General features: G+C 41.2%; 1 protein-coding gene across 1 annotated transcript in view; it reads right to left on the bottom strand.

The window, feature by feature from the left end:
- PARD3B (par-3 family cell polarity regulator beta) overlaps positions 1–13,521 on the bottom strand; it is a 999,825-nt gene that overhangs the window by 162,429 nt on the left and 823,875 nt on the right. Inside the window, exon 21 of the mRNA XM_019523483.1 lies at positions 1,933–2,229. Within this exon, the coding sequence (XP_019379028.1) occupies positions 1,933–2,229 (297 nt within the window). The remainder of the gene's footprint in view (positions 1–1,932; positions 2,230–13,521) is intronic.

The following is a 13,521-nucleotide window of genomic DNA, read 5'->3' on the forward strand; positions in this document are numbered from 1 at the left end:
GTGGGGGGAGGAGGGGGCGGGGGGATGGGGACAGGGACCAACCCCCCCATTTCTGGGTCTGCTATTGTCCATAGCTTTTCTTTTTTATCATTTTCATCTCCTCCTAGTATCCCAATAACACCAGGATTTCCTAGCTTGTGTGTAGTTAACATTTTCAGCAACTTCTGGTTGAGATATCACATGCCATTGTATAAATATTCAGATCTCACACACTCTCGTTGTGAGTAAAATAACCTTTTTTATTTTCATGAGAAGACAGAAAGATTTAAAAACTGGCACAGATGAGAAGAATCAATTTCATTTTTTCCCCCTAATGTGATCACTCTGGTTCTACAATTCTCAGAAATTCAGCAAGGCTAGCAAGTTTGGGGACTTCACTAGATCGGTGCAGACAGACCAAGTTGACCCAGCAATGCTTCTGCTCCTAGTCTGATTAGATAATCTGCTCTTATCATAATTTTAATCTACATGGGTTCAAATCTGAGAAATTTCACATTTGGATCTGAATTCTGAATCTCTTACAGTGGGGAATTTCCAGTCTGTTTTGGGTTAGTACAGAGATTTGGGTTCTGATTTTCTCCAAACTATGAGTATTTATGCCACTCCAGTAACCAGAACAGACTGTAAACTATCTGGATTTCCTTATCTGGTGGAACCCTTAGCTGGCATGAAGCTGACAAGCTGCCGCTGCCAGACCTTGGTGTGAGGAGGTTTGTGTTTGATGGTATGCAATTAAAGCAAGCACTTTTTTGTAAATTTTTCTTGACTATCTGATGAAGAGAGCTCTCCAACACTGTATTCAGATGAAAATGAGAAATTGACATATCCCTTCCTAAATATTTATACATCTGGTCGTGTCACAAACTTCCTATTAGCATTTATAACAATGACACAATATACATGTCTAAAATTGATTCCAGCTTTTGAAAACACTCCCATATCAGAGCTCATACAGCCCTCTCAATATATCTGGCATAATACAAGGCATTTGCAGCACAGAAAGAGGCAGCGAGGAAGTACATTACAGGCCACAATACAAGTTTCATGCTCCAGCACTTCTTAAGCCCTTCTTCCACCTCGTATTTCCAATTCCTCTTTTTATGTCCACTCATCCATCTTGCTTGCTCAGGCACATATTGGCCATAAAAATCCCATGTACATTTATTAACACCATGACACTAATGAAACCTTATATTTCTTATAGCCCCTAACTCCAGAGGCAACCTGTTTTAGAAACCTCATGGTGCTGGCTGAATCACCAAATCATAGGAATTTCTGTTTTCTTTTTAACTCAAAGAAAAACTTGACCATCTTTCTTTAATGCCATCAACCTGGAAACTTGACAGCAAGGATTAAAAATTGCTCCTTCCTTCCCACTTGGTTATTGGAAAGGCTGTGAAAGGTAATCAGTCTTGTGAAGCCACACTTTACAGTCTGCATAAAAATGCTATGATTCCCAGTCCTCTCCCCAACCTAATTGAAAGTGCATAATATCACACAGCTGGGGAAATGTAAACTGTAAACATATGCAATATATCAAACTATCATAAAAAACCTGTTACTAATAGGCATTTGGTGATCAGCAGAACCAAGAGGGATCTGAAAAAAGAGCCATTCTTGCTGCAAAATATGAACTTTTCCTGGCTGAAAGAAAAAAAAAAGCACTCTTTCAGCTGCACAGGAATTGGATTGGAGGCAGTTCATTCATTCTGCTTGTGAAACATGGACCTTTCTATTTCACTGCTGCTTTGTATGGATGCTTTAGGGGTACTACTGGAGCAAATTCTGTTTTTCAGTTTAAGTGGTGTAAATCCAGAGTAAAGCCATTGTTTTCTATGCAGTATTTCAGGTGTCTGGACAAACAAAACAAGCAAACAAAAATTAAAATCAGAGACTCTGTTACTGGTTTCAGCAACAAACGGGAATTTTTACCTGTCAGCAGTAGCCTGTGGATGATGATGCTTGTTTATCTTTGCATAGAGTCCTTCCAAGTACTCTCTCTCCACTGGAACTTGAGGGCCATCACATGGGTATCCAAAGGTTTCTGTTGCCAGTGGGGATGATGGCCTATAGACATTTGCTACAGGGTAAGCCTCCCTGAAATGATTTACTCTGGCATAATTTGGGTCCATCTCATCATCATCGATATCAGGTCCTGCAGGGCTGGTGCAGTAATCAGCTAGTCCTCTGGCCTGTTTTTGCCGTAACTCCTGATGCTTTGCACCAATCCTAAAAATGAAAAGAAGAAAAGCTTGAATTTACTCCAGTAGCAACAGTAAAGCACTGACTCATCAAGCAGAATTACCAAGACACCTCTCTGCCATGCTGAACGCAAATTATCTGCATAGTCCTTCAACAGTGCCAAATGCCAAATATCAGCTGCAATTGCAAGCTGCATCCAGAGATTTTTTATTCCATTCCTCTAGCGTGCATCTTCATGATAAGGAAAGTTATCATTCTGCCAAGATGAATGGAAAGTAACATTTTTCCTAGGAGTTTGTGTGGAGAGGTTGTTGTGTGCTTGCACACTCTTGTGATCACACACACCCTGCCTCTTAACAGTTTTATTACATCTCAACACAGCATAGGCTTAAATATCTAACCAAGTCTTCCAACTTTTCATTCAAATTAGCCAATAAAAAGATTATTACCTCTATGGCCACTTGACCCACCCAGCTTCTTCTAAATAAATTAAGTTGTGAAAAGTGGATTAAACATGAACATAAATGTGAAGGTGGCATACTTGTTTGAAACAGAAGGACCAGAAGCAATTTGCTTGAGATTTAATTTTTTTCCTACATAAATGGGGGACATCGTGGCTCATTATATAGGGGACAGGGACAGAGTAAAACAGAGAAGAAATTAATAGAATCCTGACAGAGATGAATTGGTACATATAAGTGAATTAAAGACTATTACTGGCTGTATTCCACTGTGATAACGCCTTAAGTGGTATTACAAAATGCTGCTGCTAATCAGAGCCATTGTGTAATCTGTTGGGAATAGGGATGGTAAAACATATTCAGGTAAATTTCAAACCCAGCTGAATGTCAATGATTTAACATTTGCTCTGGAAACAAAAACTTGAATAAGGTTCTATGAGTGTGCAATTTCTGTTAAATACTCAGTGACTCCTTAAGATAACGTTATCAAACACAGTGAGAAGGATCAAGACTGAATTCTGACCACTGTAGGAAGCAATACCTCAAACTAAATGGCATTTATGACACTGGAAAGGACAAAATTGAAGAAAACACATATCACACATACTAGCTGCCATTAAAAGTTAATGTCCAACTACTGTTACCATATCTGAAATAAAATACCACTTCATTATACCTGATCAGTATAGTGAATGTATAGCAAGAATAGTAGGAGACCATTAATGGGGTGAAACAGACTTTGATGCCAACTATGGTAGATCATGGTGTGTTCAAAGGGAAAGGAAATGATAAATGGATATGTACAGAAAATTTTTTGGGAGATCTTGGAAGAGACGGAGCCCTGGAAATAAGACAATCTGAGCACATAAAAACAATTTCTAACTAAACTTACCCTATTTATCTTTCACAAAAGGTAAGTATTTTAAAACCTACTAGATTATGTTATTGTATTTACTTGAATATAAGATGACCCTCCAATAATTAGATTCTACACATGGAAAAATTATAAATTTGTTATCATTGTCCATGTATATAATCTAACTATTGGAGGTTTCCCTTGAATTTGTCCCCCTCTCACTGCTACAGCAGGGAAAATAAATCTGGGGGAGGGGGGCAGCGGATGGACTCAGGTGACTCCTTTGCCCTCTGCTCCCCCTCTTCTTCCCCCTAAAGCCCTTTCCCCCTCTACTTACTGTCAGACCCTGAGCACATAGAAACAAGGAAAAATCTGAAAACAATGACCTTGAAATAATTATACCTAAATAATCATAATTATGTATAGGCAATTCATCCAGAATTGATGCATTTTACCTTTTTTGAAACTGCTGCAATTTTGAATACACATATGCCATAAACAGTCTTTTAAGGAGCAATTTTGTACCTACTTACATATAGTACAAATGTTGCATGATATTAGTTCAAAGCCAAAGCGTTCATGATTTACCAGAAAGTTCACTGGGCTGGGCCCCAGCAAAATCAACAGCATTTGAAGCCATGTTAATCCCACATTTCAGCACTGCCTGGTGTATGTATGTACTCCAGATACCATCCCCACAAAGGGTCCATGCACTACTTACCACTCCACCCCCCCCACCCACTCATGACTGGAACGAGGTGCTTTTGTCAGAAGTCCTGGGATACTCCAAAATTTTATACACAAATGAGGTGCAGGGCAACCCATTCTGGCTCCACCTCATGGAGGGCAGGGCCACACTAATCACATGCAGCAGGCTGAAAGAGCAGGCAACAGAGGGATTTTGGGTGAACTGTGTGGGACCTGTTTGGTGATGTTTGCCAAATATTTAAGGCTGGTAAAGAAACAAGAACAATTGGAAATAGGAAAGAAAGGTGCAGACAGCTGTGGGAATGAAGGGGAAGTTGAGATGTATTCAGTTTTGTGGCTCACCATGACTGGAAAAAAGAGTTGGCGCTGAGAGGGACTGCATGCAATGGGCACTACCATATATTATATTTAGATGTGTTGCATTAACCTTTCCTTGTCGTAGGTTCCCATCTGTATGTTTGCCCGATATAGGCCATATGTTTTACAGTCATGCTAAGTGTTGTTGCATTTAGTCAGCTTCATAGTTGGCTTCCATAACTGAGCAAATGCTGCTTTTGGCAGTAGTTAGTAGATAGACAGTGTATTTAATGATGTTTTCTTGTATGTGAATATAAGAGGGGCCTTTCCCCCCATGCTGATTGGGGAAGAAAAACCTCATCTTGTAGTTGAGTAAATATGGCAATATGTAAACAGCAATCTTTCAAGACTTTTTCCTACTATAGACCAAGACTCTATTATGGTATAATAATCAGTATGATGACCATACTTGCAATTTCAAACCAAAAACACATCTAGCAGTGATAAGGGTGCTGTAGATGGTAGCATTAGTAGGTGCCAGAACTGTGCAGGCAAAGATTTTAGCAGCTCCATGTGGGTAGAAAGGAAGAAAGGATGTTTACTCCCTCCCTTCCCCCAACCCCCACTTCTTTCTCAGCTAAATAGCAAGCTTTAAATCCTGTGCCCCTCTTCCCTTCAAAATAAAACAAACATGTTAATGTAACAGATGGGTTAAATAAAAATACCTTTTTGTGTTCCCATTTTTCCCTAGTTATTTGAATCCCATTCCATTTACTGTATTTTTTAAAATAGTTATCTTCAGATGCTGCTATTTTTATTAACTTTTAATATTCTGATGGAAGGAAAAACAAGAAGAAAGAAGTTGTGATCCTACTATAGTCCTAAAACTTTTTAGATCTTCTGTTTTCATTTTCTATGTTTTTATTTTCTCTTCTGAGTTTTCATCAGGCTCTTTTTCTCCTGCTCAACCTCTGCTTCTCTCACTTTATCCTTCAGTCTATTCTTCTTTTTCTTCCCCTCCTCTCACTGTGCCATACACACTCATTCAAATGCTAGCTCAGGTGAGCAGCCATCTGTGGTTGCTAGTAATGTGGCTGAGCACTTCATAGCACTGCTAGGATTCAGGATAAGTTTTTGATTCTTTATGAATTCTAGTTCTATGTACAGAGATTTCACTGAGCAGTCTCATGGAGGGCATGTCACGGTGTTAACAGATGATAGATTTGGTCAGCAAGGCACATATGCTTTCACTTATCTTGCTGTCAATTTCAGTGGCTTGACTGGATGATGGCTCTTTCTGGATTACCAGAAATTGACAGGATTTGGAAACAGTGGGAGAAAAGCCTGTCATTTTTCCAAAATAAATAAAACAATAATAATAATAATAATCATAATAATAATAATATACAAAGGGACAGGGACATTGGGATAAACCTTGAGAAAAGGGACATTCCTTAACTCAGGGACACTGTCATTCTGGAGTGGGCAGAAAAGCAAACATGAATATAGGGCTATAAATAAGTACAAATGAAAACAAACCCTAACAGGCAGTTGTTGACTTTCATTTCTATACTGCAGCATCTAAACCACAAACCAGTGCTAACACAGGAATAATTAGTGACTAGATGGAAATATGCAAAAGCCTTCATCCTCCAAGGATTCCTGAATCAAGATAAAAGAAAAATTACATAGCAGAGAGAGATTTGGGGGGGAGAGGGACCCACCCAGACAGTCTGTGCCAGTTCCTGACAGAACAAATTCACCAATATTTATATAAAATAATTTGGGGAAAGCTATCACCTGACCCATTTGTGCAACAAAACAACCTTCTCAGGGACAGTGCAATCTATGGGCCCCCCCCTTCTACGGACGGTTGCTGCACTACAAAGACAGCTATGCATTTCCATTGCAAATAGATCTGCAGACTTCAATACAGTAGGGGAGGGAGGTCTGTATTGCTGATTTCCATCTTTTATACATAAAGGGCCTTCAAAAGAAATCATCTTACAGAAAGATTAATATTTTATATGCCCCACATGTAAAATATGGTTAGAAATGTAAAGACAAAGATACTTTGTTAAAAAAACAAAACAAAACAGAAAGAGCTGATACTTGTAGAACCCAGCCATTCCCTTCAATCATTCCCTCCCTGTTGTCCTGTCTTTATTTATTAAAGGATTATATGGCAATTTGAGATTACTACTACTACTACTCCAAACTCTGAAAAGTGCTGAATGTTGACAAACATCTCCAGAAAATGGACTTTTTTTTCACTTCATGAAAAATGGCCAGTGCCCACTAATATCAGTGAGGTGCACCTATTTACCCCAACTGAAGATCTAGCTCAGTGGTTCCCAATGTTTTTGTGCAGTTATCAGCTTTTCTAACACAAGCCCAAGTGCTAGAATTGAATGTTTGTGGGCCTCATGATCCCATCTGCAAGTGCCACAACTGCAATTAGGGTCACAGTTCCCAGTCTGGAAAGTTACGAATTAACCCAATCTCATTATGGTCAACATCAGGGAATTTCTACTGCTATGTGTAGAGATAACAGGGAACCTCAAAGATGTGCTAGCAGTCTCACTGGGCTGGTGTGAGACAGCTTAAGAAGCAGCATATAATAGTCTCTAGGGTGACTATATGGTATAATTTCAAATTTGGGATGCTATCAGACTGCCTAACCCACCCCACCCCACCCCTCCATTGCTGCAAGCAGCAGGGAGTCCATGACCTGTTAATGACCCAGTGTTCTTTACTTCACAGGTGTTAACAATCACTGCAAAGTAACAATTTGTGTTAATAAGGCTTCCTACTTCACAACTCCTGCTGCTCTGTACCCTGCACGCTTGTTTTAATTTTCACTAGCTGGCAGCAACCATCCTCTGGAATCCAGGGCTGTCCCAGCCAATCTGGACATCTGGTCACACTATCAACGGATGAAGACTTGGGGCAGCTCATCAGAACCTCCAAGGTAAGAGGAAACGCACTTTGGACCAGGGAATAGGTGCACCTCTACCTTGCCTTGTGCCATACTTTGGACCAGTATAATCTCAGGCACTCTAGGGATTCCAGGCTCTGACAACAAAAAGAGTAGTACAACACAGTGGTACCACAAAAAACTTGCTTTCATGTCTGACAGTGAGAATAATTTGTCCTGCTATCAATACTGCTACACTCTGCACAACAAAAGCTGGAATTAGGTCACCATAATTTTCTTTTGTTCCTGTGAATAAGCCTAGTTTTTTCAAATTTTCCTTATGAATGCAGCCTTCAATCGCTTTCACTGCTGTAAGCTAAGCCTGCTCAAGAACAATTATTTCCGTTTTATATTATACTGACCAGTCAATACCAGGTTATGTGAATTTCTTCATGATCAATGTTTCATTTTTTCAACAGGGCTATTATAATTAGATAACATTTCTTGTTTCTTTCTTACTCTTCCATGGAGATCTATAAAATTTGCTCAATGATCTCTCTTTTACCTTCTCTATTTTTCATTTAAATTCAAACCCTCTTAAGATATGGGAACTGAACTATGCCGGCTGTATCATTTCTTGCCTTCTACATACTGATTCTTTGTAGTTTCTTCCCCTTTTTCGAAAGTTTTAAACACCTTGATTACATATAATCACTATGTCTGGCTGTTAAGACTATTTTTCTACAAACCATACCAATTAGGGCCCACTAATCTTTTACTTTGCTTAGCCAAAATAACTGCCCTATTAATTTCCTCTCTTCTCTAAACGTTGCCTTGGCTCCTAAACCCACTGCCCATTACTCCTCTCACCCATCTGTGGCTTTTTCGTATTATTTGGAGCAGTGATACCACTTATTCCCATCACAAAATCTGTCAAATCAACAGAACTGTCAAAACAAACAGTTTTCAAACTACATTGGGCACATGGCAATAACAGAAGACCCCAACATGTACCACAGGATGGGCTGGTTAAACAACTGATGCAGATTTGTAGCAAGAGATAAAACGTCACGTGCTACTCTGACACTGGTAGTGAAAATAAATAGGAGGCAGCAGCACAGGTCATGATCTAAACAACTTGGTGGTAATGCTAAATTTATATAAACTTCCTGATGAGGGAAGATCCACAGAATGAAGGGCAGCTAGTTATATTTCCTTTTGAACCTCATGTCATTTTGGTTCACTTTGTTCTTCAACCAACTAACCAGTGAAATCATTATATGGCAACTGCATCAACTTCCATTAGCCAAACTTTTGTAAAAACATAACCAGCTCATGCAGGCAGTTAGAGAAGCAACAAAGAAATGCTGTAGCATGTGCTGCCCTCTAACTTCTTGCGATGCACCTTTTTCATTGGCATCCAAAATCAAATGCACATAATTCCTGCCAAAAGATGTGTGTGTGTATGTAATAAGATTATGGGCAAAAATTTTCAGAACTTAAACCTCTTTTCTGAAGTGGCTTAGGCACTAAACTAAATCTCACTGAAAGTCACTGGAATTTAGGAGCGGAAATACCTATGCCACTTTTGAGCCTGTGACTTGGCTAATTTTTGAAAATTTCACCTTAACTCTAAATCTAAAACAGCAGTCTGGCAAGGAGCTGACTGGGAAACTAACCCAAAAAACCCCTTTAGGAATGGAATAATTTTATTAGGAAGTAGCTAAGGAAATGGCAGACATCCTCATGCGACCAATGGCAAAGCTATTTGAGGACTTGTGGCACTCAGGAGAGGTCCCAGAAGACTGGAACAGCACCAACGTGGTGCCTATCTTCAAGAAAGGGAGAAAGGAGGACACAGAAAATTACAGGCCAATCAGTTTGACCTCAATCCCTGGTAAAATCCTGGAAAAAATTATCAAAGAACCCATTATTGATAGGTTAACAAAAGGCAGTATTCTAAAAGATGGCCAACATGGCTTCATTGTGGGCAGGTCATGCTTGACCAACCTCATTTCCTTCTATGATCAGGTAACTTGCCACCTGGATAAGGGTAATGAGGTTGATGTTATATACTTGGACTTCAAAAAGGCCTTTGACTTGGTCTCCCATGATGTCCTCCTGGTAAAATTGGGAAATTGCAGCCTTGATTAGTTTACGGTCCAGAGGCTAGGTAGATGGCTCCAAGGTAGGACCCAAAGAGCATTAATAGACAGAACTGAGTTGATATGGTGGAAGGTGACCAGGGTTCAGTACTCAGACCAGTGTTTTTCAACATGTTCATCAATGATTTGGATTTGGGTATTAAAAGTGTACTGGCAAAGTTCATGGACAACACCAATTATGGGAGAGTGTGGTCATGCTCGAGGACAGACTGGGGAGACAGGCTGACTTGGACAGGCTTGCGAGGTGGGCAGATCATAACCTGATGTTTAACATGGAGAAATGTAAAATGCTCCATCTGGGGAGGAATAACCTGCAACACACATACAGGTTCGGTAGTGCTACGCTTGCCAGCACCACAACTGAAAGAGACCTGGGGGTCTTGACAGACCACAGAATGAACATGAGCCACCAATGTGATGCCACAGTTGGCAGAGCAAATCAAACCCTTGCATGCATCTACCAATGTATCTCAAGCAAGACTAAGGATGTCATCCTCCTGCTCTACTTGGTGTTGGTGAGACTGCAGCTGGAGTACTGCATACAGTTCTGGGTGGCACACTTTAGGAAGGATGTGGAAAAGCTTGAGAAAGTCCAAAGGAAGGCCACACACATGATTAGAGGTCTGGAGAGCAGGTCAGATAAGGAGTGGCTGAAAGACATGGGACTGTTCAGCCTGGAGAAAAGGAGACTTAAAGGAAACTTGGTGGCTTAAGTATATCCGGAGTGTACATCAGGGCCTAGGGGAGCATCTATTCACCAAGGCACCCCAGGGGAAGATAAGAAACAATGGACACAAACTGATTGAAGATTGCTTCAGATTGGACATAAGGAAAAACTTCTTTATGACTCGAGTGCCTAGGGTCTGAAACAGACTCCCCCCAGAGGTGGTACAGTCACCTACCCTGGAGATTTAAAAAAAAAACATCTTGACATGCACCTTGCTGGGGTCATCTGACCCCAGCAGTCTTTCCAGCCCAAGTGCAGGGGGGCTGGACCCGATGATCTCATGAAGTCCCTTCCAGCCCCTAATATCTATTAATCTATTAAGGATATATTGTTAGGCTCCTTCTTCCTTACAGAGCAGGCAGAAGACAGATTTTCTAAGGTTCATGTTCTCAGGCCCTTGGGAAGACTACAATACAGGGATTAAACAGTAGCTGACCAGGGTCAGTAGATGAGGAGACTGAAAAGTACCTTCAACAGTCCCTTAAAAGGCAGAGTAAAAAGCTCTGCTCCCCCTCCCCCCCGGCCCCCCAAGATACTGGCTGTAGCACAGACATAGTGACAGGAACCAGCAGTCCAGACAATCACCCCAACAGGGAAGACATTTTGCAAATAACTAACGCAACAAGCCACAGCCTTAGAGCAAAAGCAAGGGGGTAGCAACAACAAATGTCAAGTCTGATGCTACAACAGCTCTAGGCTCACTAACACCGGAATGAAGGGCAGACTAACACCAGCAAGAGGTACAAATAGCATCTCAACAAAACTGGCAACTGCTAGACCTTAGAGCAGGACTATAACGGGGACTTTAGACCAGACAGTACCAAGAGGACCCATACCCTAGCAGTACTAAGAGGACCTAAAATTGTGAAGTGAGTGGGTAGGGAGGGGGCAGAAGGAGACACGGTTAATTAAACAGGCCATGATCATGATCCAGCACTCTTATGAAGCTATCAGGATGCCTTATGACCTGAACAGGCAGTCTTTAGAGCCTTAGCCACGCAAACTGCCCTGAACTATTCTCTGTAAAAGTCACCAAACCAGTCTGGCTTGAGAAAAATGAAGACATGTATCCGTTCCGATTTTACAAGGAAAAGCTTGGTTGGGCATGCAACCTTAGGCATTGACCCAGAAGCTCAAGGATGTCAACTGTAGGAGGTTGAGGCCTGAACCTCAGTCTGTACAATTAAGTGGCAGAGTCTGTGATATGGGAACAAAGGCACTGAGGCAGAACCCTGAGGCATGCAGTCCAGCCATTATTACCCACTTCCTCACCCAGTTTGCACTGCAAACTTTCAGCCCATTTTTTGTAGTCGTTTGCCTAGCCAAAGGTAAAGAAATATTTGCTCTGTTCATTAACCCCTTTGCAGCTGTTACAATATAGGTTATATGTACTCCATCCTGTACAATAGTATAAAACTTTTATTCCATAGCCACATTGGTTCTTCATGGGAAGGAACAGAATATTTCAGCATGCAAGCTCTTCCCTGTTGTGTATTTCAGGATGAGCTGAATAACGAGTGAGCACAGCATGCAGTATGTAACCTAAACTTTGTCAGTCACCTCCTGTAATGATGCCATGAAAGGAATCTGTCATCTGTTAAAGCAAGGCTGCAGTTTGGTTTGTAGCAATGTAGACAAGAGTCCAAAGTCTTTTATTTGATAACACTGAAACTGTTCAAGGCAGGCAGATAATATACTATTTTCTTCCAACCAGCATGAACAAACTTCCTGCTCAAAACATACAACAAGTGGTAGAACAGTCTTTTATTATTTACCAAGTGGGGACTGTGTGCTCAATGCTGTGAAGAGCACAAAGGATGACACGATTTGTGCCCAAGGTGCCAATCTAAGTAGACAAACAACACAATCGGATAGAAAATACACTGGGTGACCAAATGATGGATTTCACAAACCCTGGTTCAGGAGGGTTTGTTTTATTTTTAATAGGAGCACAGCAACATTTTTTGTTCTGGTGGATTAAAAGTGATAAGAGAAGAGCAAGGAAGGATTTGCAAGAGAAAAATGCTCGTGCAGAAATAAAAGATGTTCCCAGGGGTAGAATAGAAGGAGGAATAATAACCAGCATAGATGATGTGTACAATAGGAATAGATAGGTAGGAGCCATAGGTGCATTAGGATAATTTGTATTCTTTTTGTGATGGAAGCAGTGAAAATGAGAGTAGGTATGCAAGAGGTTTAAAAGGTAGCTGAGTTGCACAAAAGGACATGATCCCACACATCTGTTAATCAGGTGAACTGGCATAAAAAAACCTTCTAACAAATTTCAGCTTTCCTTGTGTTCAACAGAATAAAAGCTATCACATTTTTTCAATCACGTGATGCTCCTTGAGATGTCCAAACTGCAATGATTACTCAATTTATATCTGATTTAGTGTCTTAATATCTCAACTGTGATTTTATGTAACATCTCTGATTTGTCTCTCATTTATCTAATTCATACTTACATTGAGTAAAGGGTTGTCTAGGAGAAAGTGGCCTACTTCCCTGGGAGGTCATTTAGTGCATTTTTACATGTGCTCCTGGATGCTGTGCTGGGCACTTTAATTAGTGAGCCACCGTTTTCTTCTGCAGGGACTGGGACTTCCCCACCGTGATGCAAGACAGACTCGAGGGGAATGCCTCCAGACCTCAGGATGGGGAGGACCAGCTTCTGGAGGGGCTGGACATGTTCAGATCAGGGGGTCCAGATGCTCTCCACCCCAAGGTGTTGAGGGAGCTAGCAGGGCTTATTGCAGGGCCCTTGGCACGGATTTACGAGCACTCATGGTGCTCGGGCCAGGTGCCAGATGATTGGAAGATAGCCAACGTGGTCCCCATCTTTAAAAAAGGGAGGAGGGAGGACCTGGGCAACTATAGACCTGTCAGTCTTACCTCAATCCTAGGGAAACTCTTTGAGAAGATCATCATGGAGCACATCTGCGATGGGCCAGCCTCAGGGATGATGCTCAAGGGCAACAAGCACGGTTTCCTTAGGGGCAGGTCATGTCAGACCAACCTGATTGCCTTTCATGATCAGGTCACAAAAGCATTGGATGCAGGTGTTGCCATGGATGTAGTGTTTCTGGACTTCAGCAAGGCCTTTGACACCGTCTCCCACCCCATCCTCATTAAAAAATTGGGCGACTGTGGCATTGATGCCTACATAGTCAGATGGACTGCAGATTGGC

This window comes from Gavialis gangeticus, unplaced genomic scaffold (assembly GCF_001723915.1).
Source record: "Gavialis gangeticus isolate Ggan-Ray unplaced genomic scaffold, GavGan_comp1, whole genome shotgun sequence".
NCBI classification, from domain to species: Eukaryota; Metazoa; Chordata; order Crocodylia; family Gavialidae; genus Gavialis; species Gavialis gangeticus.